Genomic DNA, 20,540 nt, shown 5'->3' on the forward strand with positions numbered 1-20,540 from the left:
CTTTTCCAAAACTTTGGCAATTCGGGTGCCAATTTGTTCAAGCGACTGTTGTGGATATTGGTCTTTGCCGAGATTTTGTAATACCTGGAAGGAAGGAAGATGGCAGATTAGTAGAATGAAAACGACGCAGGATCTAGATGATACTGCTAATGCTGAGTTGGGCACCATACCACAGAGGCAAACTGTTTTTCTGGGATACATGCTGTGGTCCTATTGGTAAGGTAATCTATGGAAGATACATTTAAGGCTGTTTTAGCATCCCCTCAGCTCTCCCACATTTAACAAAAATTACAGAATATAAAACACATTCATTATAGCGACATTAGACCACAGAGTAAATGAAATAAACTATGTGTAATCTTGTCATTCAGACATGTAAAGACATATAGAGAGGTATCAACCACTTTTAACACCTTTATATGTCTTTCAGATATTTTTCTATGTATGTTTTCTCACAAAATATTGAATTATACTATATACTGTTACCTATGTTTTCACATTATATACTGTGAAAATTTATTCACGTCAATAAGAATATTTCTATATATTTTCTAATGGTGCCACTGTATACTATCTTACTTCTATACCAAAATTTATTTAACCAATGCTCTACTGTTGGATACTTGTGACATGTTTTTCCAATTCTTCTAGGTAGATGCTTTGCTAGGTATATATTGGGTCTGCCTTCCTTACCTTCCTTCTTAAAAATGTCAACAGGAGAATTAACTGCCCCAAACATTTTTCTCAAGAGTCTGTATTTGATGGCAAGGCAGAACTACTCCCCTTGAGGGGTAAATCAGGATTAAAATTCCATGGTCATAAATAAAAAAAGACTAATAAGCTCAGTCCAAGGGCCTGAAAGAAATCAGGCTTGGCCCAAATCCACCTAGGTGATGCCTAACTGAAAAAAAGCCCCTATTTTTTTTTTAAAGGCCTGGTCACCTGTGCTTTCCACTATCAATGTGCATCCTAATTGTGAGGCTAAAAACCAGCCTGAACAAAATTGAGCACTCACCTCTGTTAGCTGACTCTCCCCTGTGTAGTGCAGGCTGGCTCGGTTGGAAACCCCATGCAAGTGGTCCAGGGTATGCATACTCGTAGGGAGATTGCCATTGCAAAGAGGCTCCATTGCTGGCTGCTGTATAGGGGTGGCAAAGTCTATGTGTTCTGTGATGCTGAGAAATGGAGATGACCACATTAGGAAATTTTTGAGTGGGTGCGAAGAGAAGAGAGACAGCGTTAACAATCAGCTCATCATAGCTTCAATATGCTATCCCCTGATTTTAAACGAGGTAAGTTTTCTTCTAGGATTTCTTCTTCCAAGATATAAGTGGTGATAAATACCCACAACTGGTTATTATCTTTTAGTTTTCTTTTATGCACGGCAGCACATTCCTCCACACAGAAAAAGTTACCTAAAGCTTAGACAGTAAATTTTATAGAGATAAACAGCCATACATTGTATTTAGGTGTAAGACTAAGTACTTCCTTTCATTTTCCCACCATATACAAACTATTATAGACTGTCATATGCACTAATATGACAAATTGGCACTGCCATGTTTTACTTGCAGCTATTTAAAAAGTCTAACAATTATTAGGCAAACATTCACTCATTATTTATTTACAGCCTATTACATGTAAGATACAAGGACTATAATAATGAGTAAAACATAGTCAGTCCCTGCTGTTATCATGTTCATTCTCCTGTGAGTGATTCATTTATTACATGTGATAAGTTATAAAAGATAAAATATGGTGCAATGACAGTACACTCCAGGAGGGTATACGTTGCCTCTGCACTGGTGGAGCAGGGAGGTAGCTAGTAAAGGATTCTGTGGAGATAAGATTAAGTTGAGGCCAGAAGGTTTAGTATGAATTAACCAGCTGAGAACCCACAGTGAGAACAATGCCACAGACAAAAGAAACACCATGTGTGACAGTCCTGGCAGGAGAGAGGGCAAAAGAGAGGATGAAAAAACAGGCAGGGAGCAGATCAAGAAAAGCAGATCAAGTCCACTTTAAATAGCAGTAAGAATTTCCTAGAGTGCTTTAAGAATGATTTGACTTATATTTGAAGAATTCTGAGTACTGTGGAGAGAATAGGTTGAACAGAGGCAAGAGTGAACAGAGCAAGAGGACCAGCTAGGAGGTACTGGATGAACTGATGTAGGGATGGTTATGCTCTGGTTTGAGGAGGCACCAATGGAGATGGAGAAAAGTAGGTGGTTTTGAAAAATACTCAGGGAGTAAAAGTGCTAAGAATTGGTAACAGGCTGAATTTGAAGAGCAAGGGAGGAAAATTGTTAAGGATAACTCCCAGGTTTTTGGCCTAAGCATTGCTGGAGCTATTTACTAAAAATAGGAAAAGAAAAAACAAACGAAACAATTAATTTTTTAATATGGAGAGTGGGCAAGAAAATTATAACTTTAGTTTTCCTGAGCATGGGATGCCTGAGTGCAGTCTAGACAAGACAGGTCAGGGAGACAGACAAATGAGTTGAAGGCATTGTAGAAGGTCTGGTATGGAGATTCAAGTTTGGGAGCTGTTAGTACATCTGTGTTGATTGGAATTTGGGGAGTAGATCAGTCTGACTAGACGTGATTACAAAATAAGAAGGTTTAGTGGTAAATCCTGGGAAACTCCAACACTTAAAGGGTAGAAAAGGGGTCAGCAAAAGAGAGTGAGTGTCCAGTGAGGAGAAAGCAGTTATCAGAGGCACCTAGTATGTCTCGGTAGGTGTTTGCAAATCTGGATTTGCTCTGGCTCCCTTACAACTGCATGATATTCATGAGAAACTATGGGTTTTGTGCTTCTATAAAGAGGATCTAGTCTTCAATGCAAACTAAGCAGGTTATACATGGCTGCTAGATAGCTTACGAAGGACAGGTGAAGGCACCGGGAAGGGAGGCACACTCAAGGCTTTGCTACAATGGGTTGGGTCCACCTGGGGGCCATGGTCAGCATGGTCATCCTTTGAAAATTCAGCTCTAGAAAGGATAACTTTTCTACTCTCTGCTAAGAGGGCATCCTTAAAGTCAGCTGGGTTCAGTGGAACTCAAATGCCATAAAGGAGGGAAAGGCTTAACATACTTACTCAATGTTTTTTGAAGAAACTGCAAGCCAGGTACTCACGATGGCAGTTAGCTCTACCCAGCGGAGTTTGACGCATTCGTCTGGGCTGGGCCATCCCAGACGCTGGTAGTCACGTTTTTTTCCTGGAAGGAAAGTATGCCATGAATCCACGCGATTGCAAAGGAACAGAACCCAAAGGGCCTTGTGCCCTGATGATTACTTCACCCAGATTGGTGTATTTGGAGGTGCTAGTCATTCTTGTAGTCTTTAGCATTTCCCCCATCTATGGTTTAATTAAAATCTTGTCATTATGAAATGGGACTAAAGATCATCTCTGAGTAAAGACAGGTGGAGAAGAAAGAATAAATGAGTCCTTTGGTGGATTTAAGACTGAGCAACATGAAATAAGGGTTAAGGTATTCTTCAATGTTAACAGTCTTACCAAACTTAATTTTTGCCCCCTCTGTATTTTGATTTTATAAAGACAACTCCAACTTAGTAGAAACATATATTCCTAAAGCAGGGTTTCTCAACCTGGTATTATTGACATTTTGGGCTGGATAATTTTTTGAGGACCTGTCCTGTGCATTGGAGGGTGTTTAGCATCATCTTTGGCCTCTACCCACTGGATGTTGGTAGCACCGTTCCCCAGATAAAACAACAAAAATGTCTCCAGATATTGCCAAATGTCCCCTGGGGGGGCAACATCACACCCAGTAGAGAGAACCACTGCTATAAAGAAGAGCAGCAGGGAATAATGATGTTAATGAAAGATGATCATCTCCCCGCAGCCCCCGCCACAACACCACAGTCCAAGAACCAGCCTGGTTATCATCAATTTGAAGAGCACTTCCTGTGTATTCAGATCCCGTGCTAAGTGCTTTACATCCTTAACCTCGTAAGTTTTTTCCATTTTTCTTTTTTTAATTAGAGACAGCACCTTGCTTTCTTGCCCAGGCTGGAGTGCCATGGCATGATACTAGCTTTCTGTAGCCTTAACCTCCTGGGTTCAAGTGATCCTCCCACCCTGGCCTCCCAAAGTGCTGGGCTTATAGATGTGAGCCACTGCATCTGGCCTGAAGTAGGTTTTAACCCTCATTTCTCAGATGAGAAAACAGAGACTCAGGGAGACTAGATGACTTGCCCAGGTCACCTGGCTAGGAAATGGCAGAGCTGGGATCCTGATCCAAGTCTGTTTGACTCTAACGTGTATGTTCCCAATCAACAAGCTATTTAAAGCTACAAAAAATTTTAAAGCTCTGTTTATTAATATCCTTCGTAGGTACTACTTTTTGGGTCTGGGCGCTTTACTTACATCAAATCCCCAAGAAAAGAGCAGAACTGTCTTGTCTGGGAGGGGTTTTCTGAAGGAGTTATAATGGAATAGGCAGGAAGGAGAACTTTAGTTCTGTATAGCACTTTTTATATTATAGGAATTTACCAACAGTAGAAAACTGTTTGAGGTACAGGCAGGGGTTTAGATTGAGATTTTAACAAAACAGAAAGGAACAGTTTTGAAAGAGTTTCAAATTAACTCTCTTTAAATTAATAACTTAAATAAGCCATAATTTTCACAAAAAATCTTATTTTTCTTTTACATTTAATAATTTCATTTGAAAAATATTTATTGAGCACCTGTTATAAGGGGCTGAGAACCATAAAAGACACTAGGGGTACAGACAGGAATCATAAGACGGCCTGCTCTTGAGCTCACAGTCTAGTAAGGAAGGTAAACATAAACAAATCATTACAATACAATAGGAAAAGAGCTAGAGCAAAGATATAGAACAATTGCACAGAGGAAAGAGTAACTAATTCTGCCTGAAGGTAACAAGGAAGAGATGGCACTTGATTTTGAAGTTTAAGGATGAGGGATATTTTAGCACGGCAGAGGGCAGAGGGGGCATAGGGCATTCCAGGCATAGGGAACAGCATGTGCAAAGGCACTGAGGTAAAAACATGAGCATGGTTGGTTCAGAGAATGGTGTTGAAGGGTACACAGAGGCGGGTTGTAAAGGGTCTTGTACACCACACTAGGAAGTTTGAATTTTATCCTGTAGGCAATGGGAAGGCTTCAAGCCCACATCTCTCCATCTGGTTCACAAGGATATCATAAGAGGCTCTGTTAAATGCCTTGCTGAAATCCAGTTACATTATGTCTATGGCACTTTCCTGGTCTTCCAGTCTAGTAGCCCTAACCAAAAAAGGAAATGAAATTAGTTAAGCATTATTATTAGTTCTTAGAAAATCTACAATGGCTCTTAATGATCTCCATTTTTCCCCCATGGGCTCACAAACTATTTAATACTTTGCTTTATAACTTGGTCAGGATTTATCATGAAGCTGATTAGTTAGCAGTGAATAGAATCCATACTTAACTGAAAATTGGGATTTTGAATCTCTCTAGTATTTCTGTCCTCTATGCTTTAGAGCTTTTCACTTTAATGCCAATAAGTGGTTCCATGATCCCATTTGCAAGTACATTCAATGCCCTACTTGGGCCCACCAATTTGAATACATTTAAAACTGCTTAAGTGCTCTCATATCATCTCAACCATATTCAGCTTTAGTTTTCACTTTTATAATACATTTTTAGTTTTTTTGTTTATAAAATACAGGCTTATTGTAAAATATTTTAAAAATGGAAAAGTCATACAGAAGAAAATAAAAATCATCTATAGCTCTGTTAGCACCCAGAGATGACCATTTATAACATTTTGATGTATTTCCTCCTACTTTTGTTTCTATGTGCTTGTTTATTATACCATATTTCATCAAATCTAAGATGCTGCCAACTGTAAATATACATTATTTTAAAGGATTTAAGAAAGAAAAACAGCGCCAATTATTATATAAGATACTATCAACTCTAAGATGTATTCCAATTTCAGAGATACTGAAATGTGAAAAAAATGTAGTTGATGAAATACAGCATAATGATTAAGGTATTCTCTACATTTACTACTTTATAAATGGCTTTTCTTAGTATATTACCAATATTTTGGCTGCATATTATGCAGCATGGACGTGTTATGATTTACTTAGGCAATTACAACATTCAGGTTGTTTACAAATTTTTATTATAAGCAACCCCATGATCAATATCTTTCTACTTACATCTATGGCACTTGTAAGATGATTTACTTAGGGTAAATTACTATAAGTAGAATAACTGGTATATATTTAAATTTTCTGATGTGTCTAGTCAGACTACCCCAAAATTCACTTCATTTAAATAAAATGTGTGTTACACATTTAAAAACAATTTGATAATCAAAACTGGTATCTTACTATTTATGCCTGCACTCCTTTGATTGCTGATGAGGTTGAACATCTTCTCAAGTTTAGTGGCCATCTCTGTGTGTGTGTGTGTGTGTGTGTCTGTGTTTGGTGAACTGCCTATGTACGCTGCATATATTTTATTGAAATACTGTATGTTTCATATTGATTTGTAAGTGCTCTTTAAATGATATTGATACCCTCTGCTTATCATATATTCTGTAAATATATACAAAAATAATCTACAAAAAATACTTTGCTTCAGTCCTTTGTCTTATTTTGTGGTGCTTTCCAGTGTCAGAATTATTATTTTCTTTCTCTCTCTCTGCCTTAGAAAGTTCTTTCTACATGGAAAGAACATGTAAATATTCACCTAGTTTTTCTTCATTTATGATTTATTACACACAATGTTAAATCCACTGGAATTTCATTTCCATAATGTTTTAGTGTTTGAACACTTTTTTCATTGATACAGAAGACAGACTGGTTTCTTGATCACTTTGCCCCTTTATCATCTCATCTGAACTATTTCAAGTTACAAATACAGCCTCTGTGAGAAATGAGACAGTGGTATCTAAAACAAGAAATTGGCATATTAAACATTCGAATTTACCTTGTGGCCCAGGAGATGCCACCTTGGGGCCAGTGATCTCCAGGTTTGCTTGGTAACGATGTCCATTTTCTATCTGACTTGTTTCTACTTTTTTCCCAGGAGTTTTCTTATGATCTCCTTTGGGTTTCTTTACACGTTTGACCTGGAATGTAATCTGGGAAACAGAAACATGTTAGGGACAAATGAGACCAGTGATCAAATCTGTCAATGACTTGTGAATACTAGTTAAGAATAACCAAGTCCTGTGCTCAGGTTCTCTCCTTGAATTTAACTCTTAAAGACCTAACTAAAAAATAGTTAGTGAAATGAACAAAATAACCTAGTCTTGAAGAATGTATAGGAGAAACTGAAAAGAAAGATGTCTGAACTGGACAGTTCCAAGTCTGCAGGCTCTGACTGTGGCTTCACACCCATCCCATTTCCTCCTGCCTCCCAGAAGAGCCAGCAATACATAAGTAACATGAAATGCTTCCTCCCGGTAAAATTCCAATGTGAAGGCTGTCCTGGAGTGTGCAGCCAAGTAGTGCCACACATCCAACAGAAACTTCCACTTTGCATACTAGGATCCCCTGAAGGACATGGGCTACAATTTTGTAAGAATTAAGCTGGCAAACTTACCCATTCTGTTGCTTCATCATCTTCACTTCTGCAGTCTCCGTAGCAAGAGCTTCTGGCCACTCCATCCTGGGGACCTTTCTTCAGCACCCGTATTCCTTGTAAGTCTAGACGCCGCCCTTTCATCTCCAGTGCACCCCCAAAGCCTTCCAAAGGCCATGCCTGCTGAAATTCATCCACCAAAGCCAGTATTTCTTCTGACATTTTGGTTTCATCTGAGTTCTCCATCTCGTCAGAGCCATTGCTCTCCTCAACCACCGTACCTGAAATTCAAGGGCCAGCATGTTAGTAAAAGGTACATAGTACTCATTCAAGTCCTTGAGTGACTCCAACCCTGCTTCTGGAGAAACGTTTTGGCTCTGCTTAGAGGCACTTCTATAGCCCAATGTGATAAAAATACCATTCAGCATCTTCAAAATACATAATAAAATACCAAGTTTGTCATCTAGCGTTTGCCAAAAGCCTGGCTGAGAACAGTGGCAGCTAGACAGCAGGCAGGCAGAGATTCTCTTATTAGTGAGCATGAGGACAGGTATGTGATATACTATTTTTTAAAAAAGATCCACTTGCTCTACATTCAAAACATAGATGGCAAGGATGAAGCTTATTATGTTATTTAATATATGGGATTCTTCAAGGTTTATTCAAATATCTGGACATAGCTGTGTGTCCAGACCATATAGCTGGCTTAACTGACTTAACTGAAAAATGATTTGTTTAATAGAAAACTATCCTAATTCTACATGAAGGCTCCCATTTTTCACTAATGGCTGATATAAGAAATAGCAATATACTACAATAATTTCTTTCTAAAATGATTACCAAGATATTATTTAGGTGGCTCAAGTCTCTAAAAGACCCCGATGGAAGACTCTCAGCATAATGGCCTAGCAAAAATTCTCTCTCTTGAGAACTCAGTATGTTTCCTTTATTATCCAATGAAGGCTACACAACCCTCTTGAGTTTTCCTCTACGCTTGAATAACAAGGAAGTTCAGAGAAAATCAGCCCGAGTTTCTTAATAGAAGGCTTTCTTTTAAAAAATTCTGCACTACTTAACTTTTCCTGTTTATTTTGTATTAATGGCTGGATGTTACATTGTGCATTCCATGAAAGTTATCCCTAGTCCCTTTAGGAAGTAGATAGGGTACAAGAACAAATAACAAAACATCTCCTTTTGTAACATATACCCACAGGAAAACCTGAGAGCTCTGGGTTGATACCTCACAAAACGCCAGTTTCATTATTCTAGTGCAGTAATCTTCAGTTGGTAATTCTGGCTTGTTCAGGGATTTAGAACATGGTATCACAGCCATGCACCACATAATGAAGTTCTGGTCAATGATGAACTGCATATACCACAGTGGTGCCATAAAATTATAATACTGTATTTCCCCTGTACCTTTTCTGCATTTAAATACGTTTAGAGACGCAAATATTTACCATTGTGTTATGCTTGCCTACAGTGTTTCAGCAGATAAACGTGCTGTAGAAGTTTGTAGCCTAGGAGCAAGAGGCTACACAATATAACACGGGAGCACAGTAGGCTATACCACCTAGCTTTGTGTAAGTAAGTACAGTACACTCTATGATGTTCCCACGATGGTAAAATCACCCAAGGACGCATTTCCTAGAACATATCCCTGTCGTTAAGCAACATACTGGAAAAAAATCATGCTGTTTAGCTACAAAGAGTTCTGCAAACCCAGTAATCCAAGGCTACTGCTTCCCTGTGCTCCTAACATATGGTAATATTTATCATTTTTTAAAACTTCTGAGAGAGAGGGGCTTTCATCAATGGAAACTGATATTCAAATGAAGAGAGAATACGGAGCTTGCTGCAGGCTTCTGTTGCTGGTAGCCATTAGGCTTTTCTAAAGGCTGCTGGGGTAGGCTTCTGTTGCTGGTAGCCATTAGGCTTTTCTAAAGGCTGCTGGGGCAGGCTTCTGTTGCTGGTAGCCATTAGGCTTTTCTAAAGGCTGCTGGGGTTGGGGCAAAAGCAATTGCTAAAAAACAACACTAAATATGTACATATTTTTATATTTTCTCCTCACAGGTGAGGAATAAGTAGATTATAAGTGTGCTCTGAGTTAGCAAAAAATAAACCAAACTTTATTGATAGCCTACTATGTGTCTATCTCTGTAAGCTGTAGGTGGGAACAAAAAAAAAATGGAAAGTTTCTAACCTTAAGAAATTAAATATAATGAATTTATAATCAAGTTGGAGACAGAAAACTACATACATGAAATAATAAAGAGAACAATTAACTTTTTTTTTAAGAGGAAAAAATACTTGCATGTAATCACAAAATGCTTCTTAGAGAAAGGCGGACTACCTGAGGCAGGATTTAGACAGACAGAGTAGAGGGCCAGGGAGGTCACTCCCCAGAGTGACTTTTTTTTTTTTTTTTTTTTTTTTTTTTTTTTTGAGACAGAGTCTTGTTCTGTCACCCAGGCTGGAGTGCAGTGCAGTGGCGCGATCTCAGCTCACTGAAACCTCTGCCTCCTGGGCTCAAGTGATCCTCCTGCCACAGCCTCCAAAATAGCTGGGATTATAGGTGCAGGCCACCACACCCAGCTAATTTTTTTTGTATTTTTGTAGAGATGGGGTTTCGCTATGTTGGCCAAGCTGGTCTTGAACTCCTGACCTCAGGTGATCCGCCTGCCTTAGCCTCTCAAAGTGCTTGGATTCCGGTGTGAGCTACTGCACCCAGCCTTCCAGAGTGACATTTTTTTAAAAAAAAGCATGTATGCATAGACTCATTTGTCCACACACATACATACAGGGATAGTAAAGGCACATGGAAGGCATGACCAATTTCAAATTAATTACAACCAAGAATGTATACAGGGGATAGCAACAAATAAGACACTTAGGAAAGGTAGGTGATGTTACAAATGTGTGAGAAAGTCATGAAGAGGATTCGTTGTAAAGGGAGCCTCTTGTTTCTTAAGCAGAAGAATAACAGGATGAGGGCCATAATAATTACGAAGGTTAAAGTCTTAGAGTAGTAAATCAGTTTGTGTATTGGAACAGGGGTGTTGGACAAGGAAAGAGAAGACAGAAGACAAAGAGACCAATTAGAAAGGTATTTAAGAATCTTTATAAGAGTTATAGAAGTGTCCCAAAGGATTATAAATCATGCTGCTATAAAGACACATGCACACGTATGTTTATTGCAGCACTATTCACAATAGCAAAGACTTGGAATCAACCCAAATGTCCATCAGTGACAGACTGGATTAAGAAAATGTGGCACATATACACCATGGAATACTATATAGCCATAAAAAAGGATGAGTTCGTGTCCTTTGTAGGGACATGGATGCAGCTGGAAACCATCATTCTCAGCAAACTATCACAAGAACAGAAAACCAAACACCGCATATTCTCACTCATAGGTGCGAAATGAACAATGAGATCACTTGGACACAGGAAGGGGAACATCACACACCGGGGCCTATTGTGGGGAGTGGGGAGAGGGGAGGGGGAGGGATAGCATTAGGAGATATACCTAATGTAAATGACGAGTTAATGGGTGCAGCACACCAACATGGCACATGTATACATATGTAACAAACCTGCACGTTGTGCACATGTACCCTAGAACTTAAAGTATTAAAAAAAAAAAAAAAAAAGAGTTATAGAAGTGGGTTGTCTTAAGGTAAAGGGAAAAGGAATTTTTTAAAAAGGGAGGGTAAAGAGGTATACAAGGAAATGTTAATGGAGAAAAATTAGTAATAGGATAGGCTCAAAGATGATTTCAAGATTTTTAAGTCTGATGTGAAAAACTGGGATTTTTAATATATGACTATAGGTTTAGAATCTGTGAATATGTAAACAGAATGATATTTATAAAGACAATGGAGTTAGGAAAGGTCAACAGGATAAAGACTTGGAATTGTAGACACTAGTCATTAATTCATGAAAATATTTGTTGCTGTATCTAGCAATGTGCTGAGGGCTGGGTGGTAACAACCCATGGAACTTACAGTCTAGACAAGAATGGATGGAGGAATGTATCTTCAGATATTGTCCTATATAGAACACTGCCCTACACAACTGTCCTGTACAGCTGAAAATACAGAATTCTGGTTTGGTGAAAGGTCTGGATTGTAGAGAGATCTCAGAAGGTTTCGAATTATGCTTGAAGCAAGAGGAATAACTAAATCTTGCTGCTTGTAGGACAGATGGTATGATATAAACTGAAAACGATTTTCGTTACCATGCACCATTTTCACACTGGGAAAAAGAAGAATAAATATTGTGAAGTTGGAGAGAATGTGAGCATCCACAGTGAGGTTTATGTGAGATGTGAGTTCACATCCTTTACGGAGATGAAGCCTATTCCAGGGTAGTGGGAAGGTTTATGGTTGTATCTGAGCCATATTAGGTACTATCAAGAATCACAGGGACTAGGAGAAGTGTTAACAGATGAAGCTATGGGCCAGGCATGGTGACTCACGTCTGTAATCCCAGCACTTTGGGAGGTTGAGGTGGGCGGATCACCTGAGGTCAGGAGTTTGAGAACAGCCTGGCCAACATGGTAAAATCTTGCTTCATAAAAACACAAAAATTAGCCATGTGTGGTGGTGGGCGCCTATAGTCCCAGCTACCTCTAGAGGCTGAGGCAGGAGAATGGCATGAACCCGGGAGGCGGAGCTTGCAGTGAGCCAAGATTGTGCCACTGCACTCCAGCCTGGGCAACAGAGCAAGACGCCATCTCAAAAAAAAAAAAAAAAAAAAAAGAAAGAAAGAAAGAAACGTAGCTATGCATATGTAGTTCTGTTGAAAACAAAAAGAAGCTTGAAATGTTCCACACACACCTGGAGATTCATGTTTAAGTCTGGGCACCTCACTTTAGGAGATGTGTAAAGCAGAGCACATTCACAGAAAATATACTTGGCAAAAAGTACTCAAAACTTCAGAAGAGGGACTGAAGAAATCTAGGGGGATCCAGTGGCAGGAAGAGTAGCTGATATATTACACCAAAAATTCGGGCTTGAAAAGATTTTGAAAAATTCCAAGGAGATTACTTCAAAGACAGTGAAGAGACTAGATGCCATAACATTAAGTTATTCAAGGAAGTGGGGACATTTAACTGAAGAGAAGCAAAGACACAGGAAAGGAAGGTAGGCAGGAACAATAACCATTTTCAATACCTACAGGAATGTGCTATTAATGAGAAACAAGACTGACGTTGCTGGCCTCATAAGACAAAACTAGAAATGAGAGGTCATGTTTTAGCTCAATATTAGGAAAGACTTTTGGATCAGATGACAATGGTTATCCAGGAAGAAACTGGGATCACCACACCTGGAATAGAAATAGAAGCCAGTTAATGGCTACAGAGAACACTACTGAGAGGGAGTGGAATATCAGAAGCCGATTAACAGAAGGTGACTATATTTGATAAGAAACAGCATTAACAATCTTGGAAGAGAAGTTTCAAGGAGTTTTAGGGAGCAGAGGATGGAAAGATGAGTGCTACATTCAAAACAAGACAGAAGTAAACATAGCCATAGAAAGAGGTAAAGAACACAAATTCAAAGAGATGACCAGCAAAATCTGACCGAAAACATCTTCCTCCAGAAATCTTGCATGAGTAATATCAATGGGTGCTAGAGTACTTAAGATTGTGGCTTCTAAAGGCAAGTAAGGCACATACTATCTTTAATAACAATACTGTAGAGGGAATATGTCCCTTTGTCTCACAAAAAAGAAAGAGTATTCTAAGGAATTAGACAAACTTGGTTCCAAATTAAGATTACCACCATAGGGCCGGGTGCTGTGGCTCATGATTGTAATCCCAGCACTTTGGGAGGCTGAGGCAGGTGGATTGCCTGAGCTCAGGAGTTTGAGACCAGCCTGGGCAACACAGTGAAAACCCATCTGTACTAAAATACAAAAAAATTAGCTGGGTGTGGTGGCATGTGCCTGTAATCGCAGTTACTTGGGAGGCTGAGGCAGGAGAACTGCTTGAACCCAGGAGGTGGAGGTTGCAGTGAGCCGAGACCGCGCCATTGCACTCCAGCCTGGGTGACAGAGCAAGACTCCTTCTCAAAAATATAAAAAAAGATTACCACCATAGGGCCTTGGGCAATTCTGTTTTGAGTCCTAGGGTTCTCTTGAAAAAGCAGTCATCTGGTTTGAAGTCGATTGGAAAGCTGCAGATATGCTTATGATTTAACATATAAGCAATGACATAAAATTTCAAGCCAGTAATCAGAAAGCACAAAAGACTTAGATTAAATCACTCGGATTAAGGTAGGTAGGGAAATCATTCTCTTCTGAGCAGAAAACAATAATCATAAGTATTCGTTGCCACCAGTGGTGTTCTTCCTTTTTCTAGCTGGGTCAGTATAGCAAGAGAAAACTGGGAACTCTGAGTAGATAACCTAGAAAAGCAAACAGGGAACCTTTCCTGTAACAATTCTTGTGCAAATATATTATGGCTCCCTTGAACTGAACAGATGTTTACTGATCATGTACTATGTGTATGTGCTTGTAAAGACTTTGACTCCTGAAGTTGCAGTTATACCTATGTTTGTAGAACATTTACTGGGTTCTGAGTACCAGGCACTAAAATAAATGCTTCACCAAGTTATTTCATTTAAATACTCAAAACCACTCTATGAAGCATTTTTGTTGGTTTGTTTTTAAATAAATGAGGTAAGAAAGGCTCAGGAAGATTAAGTAACTTGCAAATCTGATCAGATCTACATTTTAGAAACAACTCTTTGGACGTACAAAAAATTAGTAACATTGGTTGTTTCCACTTTTAAAATTCTGTATTGATTACATGTATTATCTTTCTTCACATACAGATTAAAATAAAAGACTAGATTTAGAGAGCCAAATTGAGACGCTACTGCAATAGTGCAGGCAGAAATGAAGAAAGTCTGAATTCAAGCAGTGGCAGAGGGAATGAATGAAGAGATATAGATGCAACAGGTCTGAGAGATTGACTGGATACAGTGGTGTCTGGGTGAGTTGTGCTGTTGTTAACAGAGATCAGGAATGTAGAAATTAGAAGTATTTCAGAAAATAGGGCCCATATGAGGAGAAGTTCAATTCTGGATATGTTACATTTAAGTGCCTATGGCACATCCAGATGAAGAGTACACTAAAAAAAAAAAAAAAAAAAAAAAAAAGTAGAAATAAGATCTGGAGTTGTAGAGAATGTCTTAGCTGAAATATAGGTCTGGAGTCATTGGTGTAGTCAAGGGTATTTGAATCACCAAGAGATAATACATAGAAGGACGAGAATAGAAGGTCAAAGTCAGGATCCTGGATAACCCAACAAATAAAGGGCAGAATAAAGAGTAAGTGAAATAAATTTTAAAAGATGGTGTGTGGATAGAAGAAAGCCAAGAGAAAGTGATATTCCAGAAGCCAAGAGGAAAGAAGAGAGTTTCAAGAAGTGGGGAGGAGTTATGCATAGTTCCAGGTACAGTAAAGTGGTCAAGTGGGTGAATACTAAAAAGAAGTCATGCATTTTGGCAATTCTGATAATCTAAGCAAGAACCATTTAGTACAATATAGCTCAAAATGTGGTCATAAAATGGAATCTTGGGAGAGGGCATAATAGGTAAGCCCATTATTCCAAATCTTCATATTTTATTGGGTTAGTGTAAAAGCAACTTATGTTCCTTTTACAATGATTTACTCAATATACTAGTAACATTAAGAAGACTGATACATAAACAAATCAGATTTGTTCTAGCAACAGAAGACACTGAAGTAGAGAACAAAGAAAGTGTGAAGAACACTTTCACACTATAGTTTGTCTTCTGCCTCACCACCTAGGGGTCACCCTCATGATGCTACAATATGATTGTTAAAAGAAGAAAACAAATTCTTAAAAGTAGAGAAAAGCCTAAGCTTAAAGCTTGAGAGTTGATTTTTCCCCAGAAGCACAGCTTAGGTCAAATCAACTTACTTTCAAGTCTAAGGGCATCTGAGTCCCTCCCTGAATTCTCAACAGAGAACACAGGGTCCTCCTCTGTTCCTCTCTCAGAGGGCTCTTCTTCAGCAGCATCCAGTGACTGTGAGTTGTCAAAATATTTCTGTTTGTCATGGCTGTTGTCCAGGGTTTTTTCATGACAATTACCTCAATGACAAGAGACACAGATATAGCACATTAGAAATATCTCTCTTGTGCAGTACTATAGTACAAGGTCCTAAAATATCAAGAAGAGCAAAAATGTGACAATGCTGGTTTTTCTTCAGAACACACAAAAATCAGTGAGCTGCAGCACCCAAAGCCAGATCATTACTGTGATTCAAGCTTTTGCAATGAAGTTCAAGTTTCAGTTGTAGGCTATTGTCAAGTATTTGGGAGGATAAAAACAACTGTAACAACAAAGATTAAGCCCCAAGACCTTGTTCCATTCATAACGGCCATGAAATATTTTCTTGAAGTTAGAAGTATCATCAAAAAGTTTTCCTTCTATTTGTGAGAAATGACAGGTTAATACCTGGATAAGTCTGAGATAAATTATAGCAGAGAAAAATACTATTTTTGCATCATGGCTTAAAATGAGATATATCAAAAGATGACAAATTATTAAAAATTAAAAGCCAAAGAATTAAAGGGAGATGATGGCAGAAAGTCAACAATTAAGACTGCAATGTAACATCTGGAAATGTTTTGCAACGTTTCTTTTGGAAAACAAGTTCTGGTCATGTCAATAAAAATAACTTTTGGCACATATAGTGGGAATGACCTCTACAGCGACTTTTACCTATGAGTTAAAGGATTTTGATCCTATTAAGAGTTTTGTGTTAGTATGAACCAAAACCCCCACTATTCAGCTCTACCTGATGGTCATTCTCTGGGTAGGAGAGTATGTTACCAGATAGTTGTATCTAATATGGCAGCAATCTGGCTGACATCTGTCCCTCCTTTGACTACCCTTGGTTAGTTCTAGCTGATCTGGCAAGCTGAATAGCTATCCTCTTTGCCCGCTGTGTTCCATGGACATTGTCAATGAAAATGCATTTCCAATGGAGAATCACAGCTTTCCTGTTAGAGGAAAATTCTTTGGTTAAGAGTGTAGAAGTAGCTGCTCTCCTTTACCAGAACATTCAAACACACTCTAAGTTTATTCTTTAGAGAATGTTGTCTCAAAGATAGACCGATCTATCTATCCATCTATCTATCTATCCTTCTATCAATCAATCAATCAATCATCTTATCTATATGTACAGATTCACCAAATCAAGCTCTCTCTACATGAATGGAAACACAAGATGTCCCTTTCTTGACTGATGGCTCTCTTAGATTTCACAATTTACGGAAGTACTTCTAATGCCAGCTCCCTTACTGTGCCAAGAAACTGTAATGGACTCAAAGCCTTTTCCAACTTAATGACTTTAGAGTAAGGGGACCACATGTTTAGAGAGTCACTTTCCATTTTCCACTTTTACACTATTATACATTGGAGGCTACCATATTTAACAAGACTATGTCAGAAATTGAGGATTCTTTTAAGAGTTTCAGCTCTCAAGAAATTGACAAACAACTTGGGGAGACAGTAAATACAAGACAACAAAGAACACTTGTTCCAAATAAGTGCTTCAGAGAATAAGCTTAGAACTCGAATTTTAAAGAATAGGCAGGACTTATAGAAGGGGAACTACAGGAAATAGAAGAAATATTTTTTGAATGCTTTATATTTTTTCATCCACTTTACCCTCATAAAAACCGTGTGCATCTTCATTTCACGAATGAGGAAACTGATTCTCAGTGAAATAAAGTAACTTGCCTAAAGTCAAAAGTAGTAGATCTGAGATCTGGATCAGGTTTATCTTATTACAAGGCTTCTAGGCTTCCCCCTGGTCAGTAGGGAAGGCAGCATTCTAGGCAAGGAAGAATAAAGTGTTGGGCAAAGCAACAGGGACAGAAATTCTCATTTGTGTTTGGGAGCAGTGAAAAGTACAGCTTGATAAAGACTGAGTGTGGTGTATGTGTGTGTGTGCGCGCCTGCCCATGGAGGGCTAATGGGAAAGAAGCCACGAGCAAGGGGTGTGTGTGTGTGTGTGTGTGTGTGCATGTCCGCCCATGGAGGGCTAATGGGAAAGAAGTCATGAGCAATGGTAGCTGCTTTCTTTCTCCAGATTCTCCTATGACAGGACAGAGGTTGTTAATTTGCCCTCACTTCTGTTTTCACCATCTGGTATGTGTAGTTAAGTCAGGGGAGCTAAACATAAGAGCATTAAAATAAAACAGAATCATGACATCAACCAACTCTGCACACCCAATTGAGTATAATTTATTATGAAGAACATCACACTTCTCAGAGACAATTCTTAATTGGGATATAAATAAGCATGACTATTAAAAGCAAAGAGGAAATAATTATGACAATGATGCTGATTAAAGCATTCTTCACATTGACTGACACAGGTTGTATAAAACATTATAAAAGCAAAGGACAAACCTTTAGCACTAGAACCCAGTGAAATTCTGTGTTTTCTGAAGTTGATTTCCTCCTTCAACATTTGATTCTCTTCTGTTTCTCTCCCACCCTCTGCCCACAGTAAAAATTTAATTGGTCTCATCTTTTTAAACTTATGCAATACGAAAAAATACCTTGTAGGTAATTTATAAAATATTGTGTGCACAAGGGACCCTGAAGCTAAATTACTCCTTCTGCATGACCTCAAACTCAGACATCTTGTGCAAGCCATGTGCATTCTAAGAATGTCTTGTCCTCAAATTCAGGAAATTGGGGCCAGCATCTCTCAGAGGGAGACGAGAAGAATCAGGGAGGAGAACGGGAGGAATAAAAAAAGAATAAGAGGTTTGTGTTAGGGTATTTCTCGGAAGTAGGCATCAAAATGATCACATAAAAGCTACATGCTTTAAGATTAGAATTGTGAATACTAACTTTCTTACAATAAACTATTAAAAACAGACCAGTTTGGCCAGGTGCGGTGGCTCACGCCTGTAATTCCAGCACTTTGGGAGGCCGAGGCAGGAGGATCATGAGATCAAGAGATCGAGACCATCCTGGCCAACATGGTGAAACCCCGTCTCTACTAAAAATATAAAAATTAGCTGGGCATGGTGGCGCATGCCTGTAGTCCCAGCTACTCAGGAGGCTGAGGCAGGAGAATCACTTGAACCTGGGAGGCGGAGGTTGTGATGAGCCGAGACTGCGCCACTGCACTCCAACCTGGTGACAGAGTGAGATTCCTTCTCAAAACAAAACAAAACACCCAAAAAACCAACAACAACAACAAAAAAACCAGACCAGTTTAGGATTCTGATATGATTTGCATACATAGTTTGGCGATAGTTGCATTGCCTAATTTTTAAAATTACTCCTTCCAGTTTCTAAGGGTAAATGAAGTATTTCAGAAGAACTTAAAATTTCTCTTCTTTAGACTACAGTATAGGTCTGCTCCAGCTCAAAGGGGAACTAAAAAAAGTGGCCTTTGTGGAAAAATATTGCCTGTTTTCCTGGCAGAGGTAGGAATGATGTTCTCATTAAAGAAACACAGGAAAATATTGGAGAAGGAAAAATGGAAAGATACCTGGAAAGTAGCAAGTCATCTTCTATGCATAAGACTTATTTTTTGCTGACACAAAATGGGGAGATTCTATGACTTACACTAACCTTGAGAGGTATGATTTTTCTTTAAAGGAACAACACTATTTAAATCAAATGCTTTAGGTAACAAGGTCCCAGGTGACAACGGAAAACACTTTTCTGTGTAATGCTGTTACTTGCTTGCAAAGCATTTAGCATCTAATTCAAATCCTGGCAGTTTGGTTTTTCTTAGAAGTAAGAGACTACAAGACTATCAACTAAGTGTAAAACTCCAAAAAGGGTATTTCTGATTCTGGAACTACTATGAGATCCTAGTATATTAACATTATTTTCTACACTTAGAGTATCTCCTGCATAAATAGGGTTATTAATACTAACCTATCCTGCAAGGGTGTTTGGAAAAACAACTACATATTTAATATACCTTGTCAAAGTCAAGTCTCCTGAGGGGTAAAGGCACAACTTACCATGTCGCCAAACTGTTTTTCAAAGTATACTAAGGTCTCAGGATCTCCTATCTTCTCATCTTAATTGTTTACAAATTGCTAGAAGATTATTTTCTACTTTCCAATTAGAGTTGGGTAAACACATATTTGTTAAAAAGAATTCTTACCTTCTAAATCTCATATATTGGTAGAGATTCCTGGTTGGGTAACTTAGGATGCTTTTTGGTTAGTTATAATAAAGAAATGCCACAAATGAATTGAGAGGCATCAAAACTTGGTAAGAGCCAAGTAACTAAAGCCAGCACCAATGATAAGATCATGTGGTTCTTTTAGCATTAGAGCAGTGGTTATGGGTACAGACTGGGGCAAGACAAGTTACTTTTACCTTTTTGTGAATCAGTTTCCTCATCTACAAACTGAGTTTTTTGTTTTTGTTTTTTTAAGAGGTGGGGGTCTCACTATGTTGCCCAGGCTAGACTTGAACTCCTGGGCTCAAGTGATCCTCTTACCAGCCTCCCGGTGTGTGCCACTGCACCCGGCTGCAAATTGAGCTTAATAATAATATCCATTTCGTTAGGTTGTTGAGAATTATATGCAAAGAGCCAGACCACTGCCCAGCACATGGTAAGATGCTAACATTATTAGCCCCTGACTCCCTGAAAAGCTGCACTGGAATAGTAAGTTATCCCAATGTAATCTTTTTAAAGTAAGGCCTTTTAGTTATAGCCAACTCAGAATCTCTAGTATGATCAATTAACCGGCTATTAGAAATTATCAGGGTATCCATCTCACGCCAGTTAGAATGGTGATCATTAAAAAGTCAGGAAACAACAGATGTTGGAGAGGATGTGGAGAAATAGGAACACTTTTACACTGTTGGTGGGAGTGTAAATTAGTTCAACTGAAGACAGTGTGGCAATTCCTCAACGATCTAGAACTAGAAATACCAT

The 20,540-nt window shown here is 38.7% G+C and overlaps 1 protein-coding gene across 5 annotated transcripts in view; it reads right to left on the reverse strand.

Moving 5' to 3' along the window:
- The window catches only part of LOC105471604 (tetratricopeptide repeat domain 17), a 139,401-nt gene that overhangs the window by 41,069 nt on the left and 77,792 nt on the right, over window positions 1-20,540 (reverse strand). For 2 of the 5 annotated variants that reach the window (XM_011724149.3, XM_011724148.2), the window contains 6 exons: window positions 15,526-15,696; window positions 7,587-7,846; window positions 6,969-7,122; window positions 3,099-3,219; window positions 1,016-1,175; window positions 1-84 (listed from right to left, as the gene is read on the reverse strand). In XM_011724149.3, coding sequence (XP_011722451.1) covers window positions 1-84; window positions 1,016-1,175; window positions 3,099-3,219; window positions 6,969-7,122; window positions 7,587-7,846; window positions 15,526-15,696 — 950 coding nt within the window. Of the gene's footprint in view, window positions 85-1,015; window positions 1,176-3,098; window positions 3,220-4,710; window positions 5,271-6,968; window positions 7,123-7,586; window positions 7,847-15,525; window positions 15,697-20,540 lie in introns of those variants that run through there. The other 3 variants (XM_071074820.1, XM_011724150.3, XM_011724151.3) reach the window with 2 other exon arrangements.

This window comes from Macaca nemestrina, chromosome 12, assembly GCF_043159975.1.
Source record: "Macaca nemestrina isolate mMacNem1 chromosome 12, mMacNem.hap1, whole genome shotgun sequence".
NCBI classification, from domain to species: domain Eukaryota; kingdom Metazoa; phylum Chordata; class Mammalia; order Primates; family Cercopithecidae; genus Macaca; species Macaca nemestrina.